The sequence below is a fragment of the Lepeophtheirus salmonis genome, chromosome 1, assembly GCF_016086655.4.
Source record: "Lepeophtheirus salmonis chromosome 1, UVic_Lsal_1.4, whole genome shotgun sequence".
Lineage (NCBI taxonomy): Eukaryota > Metazoa > Arthropoda > Copepoda > Siphonostomatoida > Caligidae > Lepeophtheirus > Lepeophtheirus salmonis.
The window spans coordinates 41,099,385-41,121,438 of NC_052131.2; the positions used below are offsets into that span (position 1 = coordinate 41,099,385).

Genomic DNA, 22,054 nt, shown 5'->3' on the forward strand with positions numbered 1-22,054 from the left:
TGATGCGTGCATCAAGTGTACGGATTAAAGTATGTTTCACTTCCAAGAAGAGACGAAAGGGTTCAAATTGTACAAGTGTTATTCATGGCCTATAGCCAGGATACACTAAGGGATGGGTCAGCAAAAATAAACAAATACATTAGTCGTAATAACAAATATAGGTAAGTGTACTAAATATTTTGAAAACTTTTTGTGAAATTAGATCAATAATTGTAATAAGGTTAATTATGATTTACAACAAATAAAAAATATAGATGACTAGGAAAACAACAATAATAGGAAATGATATAAGGAATAAATGATATCATATTTATCTTTAATATATACGTACTTGTCCTCAAAATTATTCATTACACTCGTTAACTTTTGTGGTAAAAAAAAGGATTTTTGTCGAGTTTTTTTATAAGTTATATCACTTATGCAAATGAAAGAATGGCAACTATTCTTAATTCCAGAATACATTAATTATTTGTGTATTTTATTGAAGGATAAACAAAAAATACTGTTCAAAATTATTCATACCCCTGCCATGTTAATCTTTATTCTCAAGTTATTTAATGACCTTACAATGGAATAAATATCCATTTTGTAGAGCCAATATTACAAAAAACATCTTTAGATCATACTCAATTTTGGGTGATCAAGGTCTTTGAGGACCTGCGTCAGCTTATTATGTGTGCCCCCAGTAAAGGAAAGGGTTACAATTTCAAAGCAGTATGATGTCCCTTAAATGTGCAAAAAAAAAAACAATTTCGAGACAACAACTTCATGGAGACGGACTAGTTAGGGCCGAAGTTGTTATGGTCCACCATCGAACAAGTCTTGCACACAGGAAGTCGTCTTCATGAGCGTATGTCTCAGAAGAAGCTGATACTTGGGGGGGATAAAATGTACACACTCAACTTGCCTTTGCTATAATTTATATTCTCTGAAGCAAGATCCCAGTTTTTGGTCAACCCTCCTGTGGTCTGATAAGTCTGCATTAGTTTTGTAACAAAGATAAAAAATTCCTAAAATTGTATGTGCTAAAAATATTTATTATGTACTATTCAATTTTGATATGCTTCTTTGATAAGTAGTACAATCTTATCTATCGAAGTTTTTCCACTCATTACTTTGCCGAACATGATTCCTCTTTTCTGTGGCAAAATGTATCATTAATAAAGAGAGTATTTTTTCAGCTGTGATGATTTATTTGTTACTGAAACTATGATCAAATCTGCATATTTCTTTAATACTATATATTTATTAAGTTATCCACCTTCATTTGCTGAGAAGTGACAGCGGCAAATAAAGATTAATTGCTTCCTGGATTTATAATTAATTTTCGGAGGAGATGGTTTTACCAAATGTCTTAATAAAAAATTGCTTACCAATAAAATTACTATACATAACATTTCTGATGATACAGAGAGACCACACACTTCCACTACATACTTAATGGAACTCAGCGGTAAGGGTTTCTTGGTATTTAAAAGACAAGTTAAATAAGTTAGGGGCTATTTTTTTTTTTTACTTATATCTATTTCTCTTTTCTTTTGATTCGATGTAACCCAGATGACCTGTTTTATTCCCTGAGGCAATATTAAACTTATATATTCATGGTACATTCAAGGAACTAAGTTATCGAAGATAATAAGGGAATATTAACACTAATGTATAGCACACATACTTTTTTTTTCTAGTGTAACGCATGGTGTTAGCATATACATATGTATACGAAGTTCAAATCTCATATAGTGAAATGACCAAATCTTGAAATGTGAATTAAAAAAAGATATACAAACTCATGTTGAAATAAAACATGCATTTTATTCTTTGGAGTCTCCTTAAATGCAGAACACAATGTGTGACTTTTAAAACATTGGTAATATAATAATCTTTCTTCCATAAATGTTTGTACAATAACTATCATAATGAATAAATTAATGTTTAACAAGGCGCAACATTAGTGAATAAATGAATATGGTGAATAGAAGTAATCTAAAAAAATGACAACTAATTAATTGAATTATTGGCTCAACGTGGGATGAGTTCAACATTGAAAATATGGGGCAACCAACTAATAGGTAATAAATAAAAAATAAGAATTATCATAATGCTTAACTTTGTAATTTGAAAGAAAAAAAGAGATGCCTTTTTAAGGCTCAAGAATTCCTCTTTGAGTCAGAGAATCCTGGAGAGATAGAAAGAGTAGGAGTTGCTCTTCTGGCTTTAGCATATAAATCTGTTGTATTAATTTTTGTCTGGATGCCGTTCGCACAAAGCTATGAATGTAAACATTTACGAATGTGGCCATAAGGAACTGACAATCAAATCTATCCATAATTCCACCATGTCCAGGAATAATATCACCGAAATCCTTAATTTTGAAGGCTCTTTTGAACCCGCTTGCAAAGAATCCACCAAAGGGTCCAATCACGGAAGCAAAGATAGACATGAAGAAGCAATGTAGTAAAAAGGGATAGAGGATGATAGTTTCAGAGCCTCCCGTGACTACATTCCTCATGTTTGCCAGGGTTTCAGGAAGTTTGAACTCCTGAGGTAAGAAGTTGGATGAGGGCTCACAATCCCAATGACTCATTCTTCCAAGAGACTCATTATACTCGATGGGGCATATTAAATAGCTATGCTGGCATACAAAGTATGAAAGGGAAAGAGACATGAAGACCGTTGCAAAGCCTCCTCCAATAAAGCCTTCCCATGTTTTTTTGGGACTGAGCTGAATAAGTGGCGTTCTTCCAAGAAAGAAGCCAAACATGTAGGCCATGACATCATTTATAACAACCATAAGGATGGGCATGATGAACCAAATGAGTCCCTCAAACATGTTTTGAATGATAAGGTAAGACTGTGTGACGACAATGAGGAGGGCAACATGGGTCCATGCAAAAAGAGAAAATTGTCGCATATAATACTGCTTCACAAGGGAGAGCACAAACCAAACGAATCCCAAACAATACATCGAAAAGGAAATGAACCTATGATGCCTCACGAGAAAGGGCAAGAAGTCCACACGATTGATGAGAACGCCGAAGCTGTCCACCAAGGATTCGCCATAGAAGAAGTAATTGGATGTGATAAGGAAATACCAGGAGAGAGATCGAAACCAAGGGAGGTTATGCACTTTATAGACAGCATAGCCAATGTTAATTATCTCTGAGAAGCACTTGACTTGAACATAGAAAGTGGTGAGCATCAGAGTGAGAGGGCCTCCATAAATAATTAAGCCGAAGCCTCCAATCATGAGCCAAGTGAAAATTCCCCGAATAACCCAGTTCTTCCATCGCGGAGGAAGTCCAGAGAGAGCCGCATTTAAAACCTCTCCCCATTTCCCTCCCTTGTCTTGTCCAATCTCTTTGGACGGTCCTTCATCCGCAATTTCTCGAGGGGGGTCCTCAGATTCTCCTCCCCCGCCCACGATACGCTGTCGCACTTCAGACATCTCGATGTCAATGCTAATTCTACAACTAAACGATGAATATTAAAAGCCAAAGGGGCTTCTTCTTTCAGTTTCACGTCTCTTCTCTTGATCACTTCCAAGGATTCCTTTAGCCTTCTCCTCAGGCTCATGTGTAGCTCTACGATTCAAACTCGGATATTTACAAACAACTAACAACAACAATTAAGTTAACAACATACTCGCAATCCTCTATTTACTATTATTACGTAGCTGACTCCCAGCGGCAGCTTATTATCTTCTCCTTCTACCTTCTTCCTCTTCTGCTTCGTAGTATTTACATATATGATATAATATATATTATTTAGGGAAGATCCAATATTTTATTTTATTCCCTTTCTTCTTCTACTTTCCTATGGCCTATGATTTATGAATTAGTATATTTTTTATTTGGAACATACACACACACACTCTCTCTCTTTCTCTTAATAGATTTTTATACATTAAATTATTCCTTTAGTATTCAGCATACATCCAATCAATATCATTTTTGCTCACTGGACAATCACGCACACTCGTGCTCACTCTGATTTTGCTCTAACTAGCAATGCAGGCCTACAATAACACTTATTAAAATACTTTTTTCCCCTTTAAACTACTCCTGATTCATAAGCCGATAATAGTTATTGATTAATAATGTCTTGGGCATCTTTTTCAAGCTATTACGTCTCAAATATTAAATGAAAATCAACCAGAAACACATTTTGTGCGCTTGACGGAAGTGCAAAATTATTTTCTCACACTAATAAATTAAATGCAGTCAATTGAAACTTTAACAGCTCATATCTTACCCATTTCAAATAATTATTAAATTTCTTTTCAAAGAAAGTTTAAGCATTAAACAACTATCATTCCAAGGATATGGAATATGTATTATATATTTTTAATATAAACTCATTTATATAATGAAATACATCTAGTATCTATCCAGGCCAAGTTCTGCAAATAAGCGAAAGCAAATCAATTTCCTACCTAACTAACGTGGTTTCAAAAACGAATCAAATTGCCTCAAAATTCTAACAATTTTATTTCTGAAGCGAACAACCAATTTCATTCAATTAAAAAAAAAAATAATAAAGAAGAAATTGTTGTAAAAAATTATTTTACTGCTATTTTTTTTTCTCTCTAAAGTTTGATTTAATTGTGAATTAGCTCAATTTGATCTTCAGTGCTAAAGTGATATTGTACATAATCATGATTTTCATGATAAAAATTGGGTTAAATTAATGATATATAATGCATATTCTATGTCTTTGAAATGATAATTGTTTAACAGTTAAACTTTCTATAAAAATATTTTTTTATAGAAATGGATAAGATGTGAGCTGTTAATGTTTCAATTTCTTGCTTTTACTTTATTAATATGAGTTTTTTTTGCACTTCAGTCAAAAATATTTTTCTTTAAAATATTGCTAGTTATATAGTAGATACGCTCATTTTTATTATAATACGTTTCGTAAAAAGAAGTATATTATTGGTATGATTTCCAGCTCTGAATAAATTAATTAATAGACACAATATTTTCCTATACTCCTCCACTTCTTGATTCGTTGTGTGGGCCTTGTTAAAGAACTCCGTGCATAACATTAATATTGTACATACTAGGTATGCGCCTATGAAATGAAAATTTCGGCTATTGTATATTGGTCCCTTGGTATAGCCAGTTGGACATCATAAACCGGTCCAAACATCTAAGTACTTATTTCGACATGTGTCAACAATATTTAATTCATTGTTTGTATAGTTTCATTCTACAACGCACTTTTTTAGCTCTTAAAAATGTCTAATTTTGTGCCTACAAACTACGATATGTGGACATCATTGATTTTCTGTTACCAATTTGAGAAAAACGCTTCTCAAGCCCATCAAATGCTTGGGGAAGCTTACGGTGGACATGCTCTTAGTAGAGCACAGTGCTTCAGGTGGTTTGAAAAATTCCAAAGTGGCGGTTTTGACGTGAGAAATGAAGAGCGGTTGTCGCCCACCGAAAAAGTTTGAAGACGCCGAATTGCAAGCATTGCTCGATGAAGATGATGGCCAATCGCAAGAATAGCTCACAGAACAATTGGGTGTTCACCGTCGGACCGTTGGAAAATATGCTATACGCCGAAAATATGAAGCCAGGCAACTCAAGGTAATTTTCCTTGATGACAACGCACCACCGCTTCGCTCCATAGCCACCCATTAGCTTGTTGAATCGTACAACTGGGAACCTCTTGCTCATGCGTCTTACTCACGAGACCTGTTGCCTTCCGATTATCACTTGTTTGCATCGATGCAAATATAAATATAAACTCAATGATTTACGCTTCGATTCTCACGCTGAAGCCAAAAAATGGATCGACGGCTGGTTTGCAGCCAAAGAAGAACAATTTTTTTGGAAAGGCATTCATAAATTTCCTGAGAGATGGTGAAAATTTGTGGCTAGCGAATACTCATACTTTTAAAATTAAATTTGTAACCATTTTTTCACAATAAACGTTCAAAAAAAATTTAATTTAAAAAAAAAAGTCTCACTTCATAGGGGTGTACCTGGTACATTGAAAGTCATTTTCCAACCTTAAAAAGTCATAATATTATGTATTATTATGTATCAACTTATAATACTATAGTAATGATATATATGTATAAATAATATCCATTAATTCAACCGAAAAACACTTGTATTAAAATTACAAACACCTTTTGCCCTAATAATAATATTCTAAATAAATTTAGAATCTCTGTTTAAATAAATGTTATATCACTCACAAGTCACAGCATCCTCTCATCCTATCTAGGTATATTTTCCAGTTATAGAAAGTGAATCAGTAAATGATTTTGAGAGATAATAACTGTGTATATATATGATTTATGTGTATATAGCATACGATCTACATAGTCATTGTTGTGAAAGCCAGCTCCTTGGTTAGAACAGATTTGGAGCTGATGACAAAATATTTTTATATGTACAATGTAGATATTTTTTATTCTAAAGAGGTAGTTTAATATTATGTATCTATCATAAAGAGATAACAAGAGTAAATATAATATCTTCTAAACCAAATGAGAAATGCTGAACAAATAATTATCGAATGTTGGCACTTACTTAAGGATAAATTATTAGAATTTTTTATGTACATTTTAGTATATGATATTATACACTTTTGAGTAAAAAATCTCTCTATTTGGCGAAATCCCAAAAGTTATACATATTTTAATATATTATCACAGATTCATTCATTTATTTTCCCAAGAAAGAATCGCAATATCAAGCATTTTAACTTAAACTCAAGGATAAATAAAACAATATATAGAACTTACACGAAATAAATTACTCAAATACTTACAACTTAAGTTCATATTATGAAAACTTGCGACTAACATCTATTTTACAAATCAAGACTCGAGACTTGACTTGGATTTGAACGTTAAAACGTTTGTCGTTAAGAAAGTTAGTATGCTTTTGCTATTTTTGTTGTAGGAAGACTTCATTGGATTTCAGAAAATTTTTCAACAATTGTTCTCTCAGTCGATTCAATTTCTTCTAATGCACTATATATATTGGAATTGTAAATGTATAATTACAATTTATTAGCCATAGACAGAGTTTGCGGAGGGTGGTAACTGTATTTCCCCATACCCCTCGCCTTTCTCCCCAGTTCCGTAGAAACTATGAATGTTAATGGTATATTCGGACAAGTAGAAGCATAGTAAATTAAGTATGTGGCAGTGCCGTTCGTGACTGGAGGCTCTGTGCTGGGCGAAATTGAAATATAAATACTAGGAGCGATTTTTTATTTAGAAAAATCCTTATAAAATTAGAAAAAAAGGTCATTGAAAGAATACAATAAAACATCCTCTACGATAACTTATTATTATAAATTTTATAAAAAAAGGCCTTCAAAAATTATGTATTCTAAAAAAGGTAATCTTTCTTATAAGGTCATGTTTCTCATAGAACGTCACAATAATGCTAGTCACAAATATTGGGTCAAAATTTGAATGCAAAAAAAAAAAAAATCATAATAATTCACCTTCTCATTGTCAATTTAATATTTTCACTGAATATAAATACAAAGTAGCAGGGCGTTACCATTAGCTTTCAATATTTGGGGAGGCCTAGCCCCAATAATAATTAACACTTGTATATGTTTACTTATATAATTATAAATAGTTTTTTTTTGGAGATTTGTACAATCAAATTAAATTATAAGTGAATCAAATCTTTAAGAATATGTGATTATGTATAAAAGGACTGAAATCCTTCTCATAAAGATAAATATTAGAAGAATGATATAGATACATTTCTTAAATAAATAGTGTACTTCATATTCACTGAACATTTCCGAATTAAGGAGGTAGTAGATATATTAATCACGTATTACAATTCTTGAATATAACTTCCACTTTTTCAGAAAGAAAGCCATTTTGAAATTTGAACCAATCTGGAAGAACTTAATTTTATTTACATTGATTTTAGAATTATATATATATATTTTTTAAATCGCTATTATACTGAATGACCATTATGTAGACATTCACAACTATGTAATAGTGAATCCAAACAAGTTCTTTTAAAAAGGGCATTACATTAACGCAATTTTATATAATATGAATGATTAAAACATTGTCTTATTATGATTGTTTAGTATTGGATGTCTTAGTAATGCTTGTTCGACCATTATTGTATATATTCAAGTAGCTTTTGGTTAAAAAATGTGTTAGTACTACGTATTTTCATAAGAGCTCATTTTCATCTACTCTTCAGCTCTTAATGAGTAAGAGGGAAGGCTTGAAATTATTTTAAATTCTTAATAATCAGATGGAGGAGAGATGGGCCTACGGACACAGAATTGTATTAAGAATTGGATCTTATTTACAGGATATTCTAAAATTTTCTTGAAAATACAGTCACTTGCTATTTTGCATTAGAGTAATGAAGAACGTTTGTTTGCTTTCGAAGGTAAATATCGTCAAAAAAGGGTTTGACAGAATATTTTTTATAAAATTTAACTAATTGCCATTTAGTTTTTTAGTAGTGCAATTTGTGAAAATCAGTTGATTGCTTTATTTTCTAATATACAAAAATAATTTTTTCAACTCATTTTCATATTTGGAAAATTCTTTGAACGCAAAAAACTTCACACATAGTAATGTTAGAGAGCTAAAGTTGCTGCAAACAGATTTTGCGTAATACAAAATTTTTAAATTGGTGTTATTTGTTCAAATAGGGTAATTGAAACTAGAAAAAAATATTTATCTAGCCGCATCCTGTATAATTAATATTTGTTGAATGTCTATTTTATGATTCATTTAATATTAATAAGAGGAAGAATGTCAGAAGGATTATAAAAATGTACAAAAGGTCTATTAGAATCCCAAGAGTAATTAAAATATGTACATAAAAGGTTATCACTTATCATGATTCAACCTGTGATCGCATGTGAGGAAATGTATGTAGGTTGAGTGACTAACTAGTTTGTTCCGTAATACAAAATCACACAAGATTTTATGTATCCATAGAATTATATATCAAATTAGTAAGCATTCCATTTGTTGAGAGTTCTGTGGCGTATCCTAAGTACAATATGTAGGGACATTTTTCAAAAATAAATATTATCTCCTGAACTATAACTCTCATGGAAACCCATAGAGCACATGGTTTTCATTTAAGAAAAAAAATATATCTACTTATATTTGCGAAAATCTAATGTCGAGTGTAAATAATTGATGTAATAACCATAATTATTAGCTGGTGGTTGCAAGATACGAATGGTTCAAAATGAATATTCCTAAGAGGGTTGATGATGCTTAGGACTGGATATCATCCATTAAACTGGGATTGACATTGTGGAGGATACTAAATTTTTTTAGAAAGAGCCTAAAGAAACGAGCTAGTCGTTAGCCAAAATGCAATTTTGCTCATACTAACATATATTGATATTTTAGTAGTTTATTTTTATTCATTTATTTCTATGTTGACTGGAATTGGCATAAAAATTGACGTACATACGTCTTGTTGGTTTTTATTCAGTTAGTATTTTATCCATATTTTGTTGTTGAGATACTAATGTTTCTAAATTATATTTAAGTTTGTAAGCCTTAATCTGATGAAGGCATTTTAAAACAAATTGTTTAATAAAATTATTCAAATGCAACTTAACTAGAAAATTTTAGATAGGTAATTCTTGTATAATATTTGCCCATGTCCCTTCATTTGAGCAACATTTATTTAAGGGTACTTCCATGTCAAATCACTCACTCATCAGATAATACCATCTCCGATTTTTTTGAAATTTTGTATATAGTTTAGTATTGAATGGAATTTCAAAAATCATAAATTTTAGTCTTCCTTGACCTCCATATTAGGAGTTAAAGGATCCTAAAGTTCAATTCACGAGACCAAAACCTATGTTTTTAAACTTATTTATGCTTAAGAATTAAGGATTTGGAAAATCGATGTAGTCAGACACCTGAAGGAAGTTTCCTATCGGCTCCAGTTCGACACCCAACATAAGCAAAATTGTTTACCATGAATTATTTTATTTTTAGTTTGAATTATTTTATTATTACAATATTAATATCTATTAAATAAATATAATATAATATGAATGAAACTGATAATCTTGTACAAACACGAACTGAAGTTGATACTTTATTTTTGAAGTGCAAATTTATCCGTTTAAATAATTAATTCTATTATTTTTAGACGATTTACTTTCGAAAACCTTTTAGAAAATATTTAATTCGATTTTGAGCTGTAAACATGAAGTGAGTCCATCATTTTGCCTCAAAAACAATTTTTGGGGATTTAAAATGCTAACCCAAAATGGAAGAGATAAATATAACACCACGGGATGTTCCTTAAAAACTACAACGACAAACTATTACTCTTTTATATTTGGATCATATGAGCTTACCAACAGGAATTTGTCATAAAAATTGATGTTTATCACCACAACAGGCTGCGTGATTGGAGCTTGTGCTCTTCCAGATAGTATAAGAACTCATTGGCTCGGCTTAGTAATCAATTGATTTTGATCATCAGTATTTAGACACAAAATTTTTATTTCAGAGATATGAGTGTTAATATTTTTAAAGTAATTAGGACAAAGCGTTGCAATTCTTTTCAGACGATGAGTGCCACAAGTGACAGGCAACATCACTGGAAAATGTTGCTTAAGGGTTTTGACTGCTTTTATACAATAAGCTGTACCATTGATAATTAAAACCTTTAGTCTTTTGCCACAGAAATCGGTTCCCAAAATGTTGTTAAGACTTTTTACTTCAAAACTTGTGATTGTTCTATTGTCAGCCTTCTTAACATCTTCCAAATTTATTAAATAAGGACAACCTATCAATACTACAGTCATGGATCATAATTTTATCTAAGACAAGAAGATTATCATTTCCTACAAGTTCTTTCTTAATCTTTGAAAAAAATACTTTGGGACTCCATTGACTTTGTGATGTAGTAGCGAGAAGGAGTATAAAATTCCATTTATTTTACTAGATTTGGATAGCTATCAAAAACATATCCGACGTAAAATTAAAACTATCAGGACATGAAATTATATTCTTTGAATAAAGCTTTAAATTATAATTGTGAACACGACTTATACTATGTTGTTGAAATTCGAATTTTCTAATTTCGTGGTTCCCAAAATCACAAAAGCAACATGACATAATTCTGGAATCCTTCCCATAAATCTAGACTTTTTCTTCTTCATAATTGGCAAAAAAGGAATTAAAATTAATATATATATATAACAATTACTAGTATGAGTATATTCCTTCCACGGACACAAGTGGGAGGTGGAACGCATTTGGACACAAAATGGTAATGTAAAGTCCATGTTTTTGCCTAAAAAATAATTTAAAAATTCAAATAAATATATTATTTATAATTTATGTTTGTCTACTTAGATAGAATGTAAAAATACCTAACTTATTCCAGAACAATAATTAAAAAATCCATCCAAAAACTCGAATATATTTACCGATAATACCCAGAAAATAAGCAAGTCCTAAGTTTAAAATTTTGAGTGTTGGCCTCCTGGGTTAAATAAAAAAAGTTTAAGTTCGTCAGAATTACTTCTGAACTGGTATTATGTACGGCAATCCTCCCACAGTTACGCCTGCTTTGAAGATGACCGAACAAATTTGCACTCACACGTAAACCACTTTAAAAGTGAAAATGGGAAGATACAAATTCCTATAGTTCGGTAAATCAAATAGTCAGTAAAAAATCTAGAGATTTCTATGCAACCATCCTCTCAGTATGTTGCTAATCTAAATTTATGATTAATAATTTTTTTGATTATGTTTCTTTTTTTTTATTACCAATAAAAAGTTATTTTATTACGATATATTATAATGAACTATGTTTACTAATATTATGTAAATTAAACCCTGTTCAATCAAAAAATACTAAAATAAAGTGCTTTATTTCCCGAAAAAACGGCCAAAACTATAAAAATTGATATTATATATTTATTTTTACAATTCCAGTTGTAATTTAAGTTATATTTAACTTATTTATCAAAAATATATTAACTTCAACTGATTTTATATCATTTTTAAAGCATTTACCTTTGTATTTATAGAAATAATTGAAATATAATTAATATGCTGCTACATATACAATAAGTTTTAGAATTAATACATTTAAAAAAATTAAACTACCTACAATATACGCATTATATTTTATAAGAAAGAAATTTTTCTTATACATTAAGGAAGACTACATGCAATTAAATTAAGTTACTTTTTATTTTTAAATTATGTATGATTTTTATTTAATTTTTAATTAAACTTTGGAAATTTCCATCGCAATTATACATTTAAACAGTTGTGAATTTTTTTGTGAATCTTGATGATAAACAAATTGTTCTTTGACTTCCTATATAATATTAAATGAGGTTATTGGCAATAAAAAATTAGGTTGTTTTGGCCCGTTCACCCCCTTTTCCGTTCGTTCGTTTATTTTCTGAAAAGATTCCGTCCGTCGTTCATTCGTTCACTATTTTTCCATTCATGGGAAGACATGAAGAAGAAAGTTTTCTAGGGACGGTAAAAATGAATGCAACAAATCCAGTAAATTCGGAGCTTGTATAAATTCATAGTTGTGGTGTTTATAAACCAATAATAGGATATACCTGAGAGGATATAATATATGGGGTTAGGATCCCATTCACGTTGCCGAAAGAAAAAAAGGTAGAGGTAGGAGAACAGCGTTTATTGAACAAGTCGAGGTACAGTGTGTAATTTAGACGGAATATATGAATATATATAAATATAAAATCATGACGTAAATACACAACAATAGTATTAAATTTTTCCTTAATCAAACCATTGTTATAACTTATAGTTATTTTAGTCAAACCAGGTCCATCGTCCACTGTTTGAAGCATATCACTGCAAAAACTGACCATTTCCAGTTTTTTGTATAATTGGAGTAAAATAGAAAATCTTGTTGAATCTCCACTAAACTATTGTTTTTTTCTGATTAACTTAACTAAATACATTAGAAGAAAATAATTCATACATGTTTAAGCGGTTAGATAAGTTTTTTTATATTAATTCTAATCTTTTTATTTTATTAAAATCGGTTTTTTTCAATTTGGGTATATTCTATTTCATATTTAAACTAACACGGTTAGAATTAATTTATATAATAGACGTCTATACTTATAAATAGTCATTAGCATTTAAAAGTAGATGAATCTTGAAGTATTTATCAGACATTTTCCGTCTATTTGGTCCAAGCATTAAATTGGCTTCGGAGAAGAGCCTCTCATTTGAGGCACTTGTCTTCATCTTAAGAAAGCATTTCTTAATTATCCTGTACGAATGTATAGAATAAATGTTACTCTATTCATCAGTTGGCTTCTTGTTCAACAATGTCAGTACTCCTTGGTCTTTTGATATAAAAGCTATAGGAAGCTGTTTCCTTTTGCACTGTTTGGTTGGATATAGAATCTAAATCATCCATTACTCTGATATCTTTAGATATATATCTTTCTTTGAGCCCGGACTCTATGCTCATGTTCTTTCAAGAATTCTACTTTGAACTCGGGGGATAGAGGGAGACAAGAAGCATCTCCTTGGATTCCAAATAAAGATCAAATCGGTTCTTTAGTCAATCCGTCTCTACATCAACCAACATTTTGCATTTATCAACTTTCTCCCTGTCTCTACAATGTATCTTTTAAGACACTGAATTGTGGGAAGGAGGTGTCTCAGAAACATGTCTTTATTCCCTTGCAGGTGGGCTAAGGCATCTGCCATAGGATTAATTACAATTACCCATTTATCCAGGAAGTTGTATTGCTGGAGAGTGGAAGGTCTGCCATTGGCATCAGCTAGGACGGATTGGAAAGAGACCTTGTTACTGTAGGCTTTTATTATCGATAGGCCTTCTAAACTGGTCCCAATCCGTTTCATGATTCCTTCTCCTAAGGTCCTTCGTTTGCCTAGGAACTCTATCAACGTTGAAGCTCAGATCACTATTAAAAGCAGTTACGATACCATCTTTCCATTGTTCCGGTCATCTTCCAGTAACTTGTTTCACCCAAACCTTATTTCCGTTTTTGAACTTCCTTCTTTCCAACCTTGGAGGATCAAGAAAGGGATTTCTCCATATAAATAGTTTCCCATAATGGATTGCACTTTCTTCACTCCGAGGAAATATGTTGACACATTAGCTTACTGATTTCCTTGTCCGTGCATCCATTGCCTTGATTGTACAATGGTTTTGTTCCACGATTCTGGTATGTAGGCACATCAAAATAGGAGTGTAATCCCCCAATTACTGAGGGTTGCACTAAATTTTCTAGATCTAAAAGTCTTTCCATTGTAAAGTAATTCTTCTGGGAGTCCCATTTGACTAAATAGTTCTCCCATCTTTATAAACACTTCCTCCTCGCTTCCATATATGTATATATATTTATTTTAGTATTTATATATTAATAATTTGCGCAAGTAAAGATTTTGTCCAAGATGTAACTCAAAAAGGAGATGAATAATTTTAAATGAAGGATTTACAGTACTTGGGATGTGGATAATTAAATTATGTATCAATGATAATCTTTGACTATTTTAAATAAAAAATTATTAATAAGAAGTACTTAATTTTATTTTAATGAATAAAAAGCGCGCTTGGTTACAAAAAGCAAACATGAAAGAATAAACTTTTTGTGGGATCGATAAAACTAAATATTCCCAGGACTACGTGGTAACAAATCTGTTGAGTCTTTTTAAGTTAGATGAGTACTGACTAGATTCTTTATTAATATTCCTGTGTCAGGGATACCATACACATTTTACATGCACAACATCCCCTTTAAAAATACTTATTAAAATATATGTAAGTATTAATAATGATTTAACCTTAAAATAATATAATTTCTCAGACATATATAATTACATATTTGATCTTTTTTCAGAGTCCATTGTCTATATTTTCCTTACTTGAGCCAACGTTCTTACGTATTTTTTCTCTCCTATCTTTACACATCCTCTTCTACGCCCATGTTGAACAGTATATCCAGATTTTTTCAAATCACCAACATGGACCTTGTCTCCACATTGGACTTTTCCTTCTTGTAAAATTCTATGGCGTTTGTTATGATGATTTTCGATGTAGAATCGATGCTGTTCTTCTAATTTCTGAATTTCCTCATCATTTGATCCTTAATACGCCGTGGAACTAATGTTTGCACCTCCCTATTATGCAGTAACTTTGCTAGGGTCTATCCATTTAGCATGGGTGCCGCCCTATATGTAAGTAATGCCCTGTCAATTTCCCCATTTTTCTTAAGGACGTTTTTTACCGTTTGCCCACACTTTAGCCAATCTAGAGAACTCTTGACTAGAGTAACATGAACTGTTGTCATAAACAAGTACCTCGGGTACCCCATGTCTTGCAAATACCACTTTTAATTCCTTAATCACTGCACTTGCAGTTGGATTTGATAACTACTTAACATCAATAAATCTGCTATAGTAGTCTATAGTGCAATCTTCAATCTGTCTTAATCGTTTATCTGAAGCAGGTACATCACTAATAATGATTTCGGTTATTGTAAAAATCTCTCCTGCTAGGCCAAATTCTTCCTTTATTTCTTGCTTCATTTTTTTTAGTCAGATATGCTCCAGCTGAGGAAATCTGCTGTGTGTTGGATGTTTCTTGGAATGTACTTAATCGAAACGTCATAACTTTGGGGCTTGAGCTTAAATCGCTGTATTCTCAATGGCAAGTCCACCGAAGAATGCTTTCCCAATAAATTTTCCAATGGTTTATGGACGGTTTCTATCTCAAATCCCAAACCTTCTGATGAAGCTTCAGCATTGATCTTGTGTGACTTCCCTTCATGATATCTTGCAAGGTTCTTTATATTAGATATTTCCATTTGAATTTCAGCAAAACATTTCTGTTGTTTCCCCCCCACTAAAAATTACAGTTTTTTCTAAGTAATACTCTTAACGAATCCGTTTTTGACGTTATGTGTGGTATAAATTTGGCCTATGGATTTATGATCCCCAAATAAGACTTTACTTAATTTACTTTTCTTGGCGATTTTACCCTTTTGAGATGCTCAATCCTTCCAGGATCAGGGAAAATACCTTCACTAGATATGATGTAACCCAAAAACCTTATCATCTTGACTCTAAATACACACTTTTCCTTATTTAGCTTAATATTTCTTTTCTTCATAATATAAATGACCTTCCCCAAACGCTCGTCATGGTCTTGGTCTGTCTCATTTGTTATAAGGATGTCATCCCTTGTTGATTTTATATGATGGAAACCCATAACAGCGTCTAACTTTGAGTATATTTTGCCTCTTATACGATCTATTGTACTCTCTTACAGGACGATATACGAAATTTGGGAACTCGGATGTTTATTTAATTTCTGATAGTCAATACATAGTCTAAACTCTTCAGCTTTTTTGACTACCACCATTGGAGCCCACCATTCTGTTGGTTCGAACTCTTTAACAATATTATCATACAGTTCCAATTTCTTTATATCTTGTTCAACTTGACAATATATAAAGGTATAGGTACTCACTCTTCTTGAAGTTGTTTCCCCCCAAGGAACCACATCTTCTTTTAATTCTATTATTTAATCTCCTGGCATAGATGGGGACTCCAAAGAATCGGTACTTCCTTCCTTTAAAAGGTCTAAATACTTTATTTTTATCACCCCCAAAAGAGGTTCACTCACTTTTCCAAACATACTTTCCCCCTTACTTTGAAACAACACTCTTCCTTGACCTTTCATGGGAATGATTGCATTGTCCGGCCCTCTTCCACATCTTGCTTTTTCTAATTTCTCAATTTTTAATAAATTCCTCTGTCAATACAGTGACACTTGCCCCTGTATCAATTTTGGCCTTACTGGGTATTCATTAATTAAAATGTTGGCATACTCTTCACTCCCTTCTTTTTCAATTAGAATGAGTCAATCTAAGGAGAAGTTATTAATTTCTTCCTCCATTCCAAAATCTTCTACAACCGGTTCTTTTTTTTTTTAAACAGCTTCTCTCATTTTTCTCTTCGAACGACAAACTCTTGCATAGTCCTTTGCTGTTCCAAATCACAGCGTTTGATCTTTGAGCTGGACATTCGTCGGGTTTATGCTCTTCAGCAAATCCACCCCACTTGCATCTTTGCCTGATCATTCCTCAATTTCTCTGGTTTCTAGGGCCCCTAAAGCTACAAACTTCCTCTGTTTCTACCTTCTCCATCATAGATCTTAATTGTCACATGGTCTTTTCATACAATCTCAATTCACGAAATTGAAGGTCGTTTTTTTCAAGGAAGCCCTTCTTTAGGTCTTCTTGTGCATTGGGAACTGAAAAAACCAACTTGTCTCTCAGATGCCTATCTCTCTTAGTTCCAAAATCGCAAATTCCTTTGATCCAGAAAATTCAGTAAAGTCAGACCTTGTAAATATAAATGTACTAGAGGGGAGTAACCTGCATCAACTTTGTTTTAAAAACACATTCTTGGTGCTAAAGTCACATTCATTTTTTTAATATATATAATTTTGACCCGTCATATTGAATGCAAGCTAGAATGAACATTTTCAAAATTGAGTATGGATTACATTTGTATTCTTTGGCAAATTATTCTCAATTTCTATCAACCAATTATTATTGTTAACCCTTTGGGTGTGTCACAAATTGGACTTTGAGTAGCAAAAATTGATTGCCATAATAAAAAGACGCGAAATTAACAGATTTTATTTGAAAGACCATATTGGGGCGAATGTATATCATAAATCAAAGAAAGTATAATTATAACAAGCATTAGGTACCTTAGTTCATCCCACAAATTGGAATACAAAGTCTATAATTGTTTCGAAGATGTATTGAAATATTGGGTTGTATGCATATTTGAGGTAAATAAATAAATAGAAATTTTTCTCTTTTCTATATTTTTGTTCAAGATTTTTTTTATTTTGAGGCACCACAAAGGCCTTCTTTTTGTGGCCTTCAAAATCTTCTTTTTTTTTTAAATATGAAACTCTATGCTTTAGCTACATATGTTTGTCAAAAATGAGTCCTCCAGAGTCAGAGAAATGGACAAACTTTGCTTAATTTTAATATAGATAGTATTCAAATTAAAGATAGAACCCTTGTAATAGGTTTTTCCTAGAAATAAAAATAGTTACACTCTAGGGCGTCTGTATGGTTCATAATGAGTAATATTTCATCAATATAACTTAACTTAAATGATATTTTTACTGAAATGGTATTAATCTCCCTGCTTAGTATTTTTTATCAAAATAATTCCAAAATCTTATTGACTAAAAAAATAACTTTTTGAAAAAATTGATTAATTACATTTCAAATATTAATTTTTTTAGAAAATAATTTAAAAAATCCATAAGTATTACACAAAATTTACCTCAGCAATGGATAACTTTCTTGGTTGTTTAATTAAGTAAATAGAACCGGAAAATAAATAAACGGAAATGATTAGCAAGAATATGAAGATGCTTCCCTTTTAGCCGCCGAGTTGGCTATAAATCTGGATCTGGAATTCGAAGCACCCTCAAATTCTTCCTCCTCAACCTATGACTGTAGACTTTAAGGGTTGGGTTATATCACTGGATACTTGGCCAAGAAGTTTCTTCGAAATATCTTGAAATCGGTTTCAAGACTAGAGATGATCCTTTTTGTGATTCAGATATGACACCGTGGATATCAGCATTATCCAAAGGAGGACTGACAAAACCTACAAATTCCTAACCCTCACTCAGATAAAAAATTTTGATGCAATCTTTGAAGCATGTCATGGACAGGAAATATCGAGCCGACCTAATGTTATTGAGATTTTAATATCAATTCTTCAAAGTTCAGCTCCAGATTTCCACCAAGATATTATTAGAAAGTACGCTCGTCTTAGAACATTTATAAGAATTAAGGCCCTGAATAATAGTATAAATTATCAAAAAAATAATACAATTTGTAGAAAATTAAAGAAATTATCCCATAATATTTAATTTTTTTTGTTATAATAAAAACTCTTTAATTCGTAAAACTCTGTATGACTCTTTGTTAGGAAATGATATTAACAAAACTACTTTAATTTACTAGATATTTTTTTATTTCAAAAATATAAGAAATATCAACGAACAACTAAGTATACATTTATTAAGGAGATAAAAACTCATTAATTGACCAATTACCTATACAAAATTTGATAATCTAGGCTTGGAGATCCTCAGAACTATCAATTATCTTCCGATGAAAAAATTACTATTTCTGCTAAGCAACGGTCTGACTCGTTAAAGATATATAAACCCTTGTCGCCACTATCGTAAATTATCATAATTATTAGATCTACAGATGGATATATAACCCTTACATCCCATAATTCTTGCAAAACGTCAACCTACTAGTAGTATACGATAATAGTGGTTGATAATTTAGTAAGGATACAAAAGCGTTCGACGAGAAGGCATTAAATACTTATGGCATCACTGATTAAAATAATAAACATCTTCCTGTATCAAGAACGTTGTCAATTCCCGTCTTTATTATTCAATATTAATATAATATTAGATACAGATAGTCGACAGAGAACTGAATAAAATGCCTAAAATAACGTCTCCTCCTGTCTGGATTTCTGGAAATGGAGGCCCAGGAATTTGGAAATACTTACCAGACGAGAAACTGATGGCTTGTTGGATTTGTCGATATAAATTTGCCTTTAGTCCCCCGTCTAGAATTAAACGCCACTCATTATCCTCATCTCATATCAAGAGCATGGGTATTCATCTAAAAAATCAAGTTAATGATGAATACATCAAATCAGACTTCAACTCTTATCTCACAAAGATGATTGTTGCATATAATATACCCTTATTCATTGCAAATCATCCTACGTCAAAAAATTTTATGGAAATACCCTCATTGTAAATTGTGAAGTTGAGAGAATTTCCAGCCTGTTTAGAGTTATCCCCACCAAATTACAATCAAAGTTATCAGTAAAAAGTATAAAATATTTACTAATTTCGAAATGGAACTCTGAATTTTGTACCATTTAACAGTAAGTATTCATTTAAAAAAAATCTAATTATAAAATATGATTCTATTCTAGCTAAAAATATCAAGAATTATGATACACGGCCCATTAAATGGCAAAAACAATTGCTTAAATGGTCACAACAACGGGGGTAGTAGCTTTAGATGGTTCACAACTAGTCTGTCTGGCACTAGTTTCTTCACTTGAAGACTTTAGGTTTTCCAATATTACATAGCTAATCATTAAGTGATAAAAAAGTAATATTTATTGACTATGTTTCATAAGCTCCAAGAAATGGTGTTCAGAAAACTCATAAAAGGCAAAAACAACTGCTTAAATGATCACAAAAACGGGGTAGTTGCATTGGGTGTATCATTATAATTAGCAATTGTGTGTATCCTTCATGATAATAGTATGTTGTTATACAAGCATAAACAACAGAGAAAAAATCTTTTTTGATGCTCTTAATAAGGAGTAATATTGCTGGACATTACGGCATAATTAGTTTTTGCTCTAAATCTTTATGATGTCATGTCAAGAATGGTTGCCTGAATTGTCTTATCAGTTATAAAGGAGTCTTTTTTTTATATCTAAGATAAGTGATTAAGGTTAAAAATTTGACTCCATGGATTAACTTTTCTTTTTTTAGATATACATGAAATAAATTAATGTAAGATTCTAAAAGCTGTTCGTACTAAAATTGGAATAAGAGATGGATTTAATTCTAACATTTTTTTTATTAGTATATTTATTGCCTAATTTTATCATTTTGACATTTACTTTATTATTAATAATTATTTAGATCTCATCGGTAGAGATATATCTATCCTGTGCACAATTGTATATACGTCTGGCTTGTGTCTTGCAACCTAAAGTTATGACAAATTTAACTGAATTCCGATGTCAGAACAAGAAAATATTATTTGAATCAATCTATTATTTCAATATTCTGTATTTATAATTTATTGTTATTATTAGTTATATGATTCTAATTGTATAATTTTGTATATCTAACATAAATGTATGATGGTTTCTACCCTTGTAGATTATATTTAATTTAAGCCTTCTTTTTTAAACTTGGAACTTCAAATATATTTCGAAATACTCTACTTTGTCGCTTCATTAGTTATTATTCTGAGAATATGGTTCATAATGAATTACAATTTCATGGAGTGTGACGTTTTCAAATCTAATGTAACGGATAAAAAACGTCTAAGTCAATTATACGTAGTATATCTTCATTAAACATTTTGCTAATAAATACTTTCGTCATACCCTCAAAAATAAAATAAAGCAGGCAGCTGACAATGACATCAGTATTTTTAACAATGATACCATAAGTCTTTCTCCCCCCCCCTTCCCCCTTCTCCTTGCACGCGTTTTTCTCTACAGGATTATCAACTTTAATTAATATTTTAAATCCAATTACGTCACAGTCGGTGCCGGGCCGTATTTCTGGTGGGTACGCCTGAAAAGTTCAGAAAAAGATACCTGATTAATGATTATATATACCTTGCTTACAACTAATCTAATAAAACGTCATGATACTTGAACTGCTCTTCTCCAATACATACTTCAAATTGTCAGGGTGATCACGCTAATTTTCGCTTTCTTTTTTTAGTATACCGGTGGATAGCATTTTGTAGATCTTTTTTTATTGTTTTAATTTCTCAGCCCCTGTTCCCCGTTTGTAGCGAGTGTTCTTGAGCCTTTGCATACAGATTTCTAGTATTATATGTACTGATGTAAATCCTGTGATTTTTTTAGCTGGCCCGTTTTTATGGGATTGATAATCCGAAGAATGAATTTTGTTTTCCCTAGCAGTTGTCATTATTTAATTCCCTCAGTAGTGAACATCCTTTCCTAAATAGATTAAATAGTAGGCGTGAACTAAGTCTTGAACTAAAACTTTACTTAATACAGAAGTATTAATGTCATATTTTATTAAAAGCGAAGCTATACATTTGTAATTCCGTTCTACCTTAGCTATTTTAGAAACAGAGAGCAAAACTTTACAATAAGAATAAGGTCACCCTGAATCTCACACTCTTTACGCCATGTGTTACT

At 31.5% G+C, this 22,054-nt stretch overlaps 1 protein-coding gene and 1 long non-coding RNA gene across 4 annotated transcripts; one reads left to right on the forward strand and one right to left on the reverse strand.

Moving 5' to 3' along the window:
- Positions 1–1,792: 1,792 nt before the first annotated feature.
- On the reverse strand, positions 1,793–4,504 carry Cds (CDP-diacylglycerol synthase). Of its 3 annotated transcripts, none has more exons than XM_071893018.1 (3): positions 3,872–4,504; positions 3,670–3,820; positions 1,793–3,612 (listed from the first exon to the last, which is right to left on the reverse strand). In XM_071893018.1, exon 3 carries the CDS (start codon positions 3,443–3,445, stop codon positions 2,141–2,143), a length of 1,305 nt encoding a protein of 434 aa, XP_071749119.1. In that variant the 5' UTR covers positions 3,446–3,612; positions 3,670–3,820; positions 3,872–4,504; the 3' UTR covers positions 1,793–2,140. The 3 variants fall into 3 exon arrangements, with proteins under 3 accessions (XP_071749119.1, XP_071749120.1, XP_040580499.1); XM_071893019.1 differs by having other exon boundaries at positions 1,793–3,581; positions 3,643–3,820; XM_040724565.2 differs by having other exon boundaries at positions 1,793–3,581; positions 3,643–4,504.
- A 512-nt stretch (positions 4,505–5,016) lies between these two features.
- Positions 5,017–6,118, forward strand: LOC139907045 (uncharacterized). Its single transcript, XR_011783359.1, has 2 exons — positions 5,017–5,155; positions 5,205–6,118. It is a non-coding gene; the product is annotated as an uncharacterized lncRNA (long non-coding RNA).
- Positions 6,119–22,054: the final 15,936 nt, after the last annotated feature.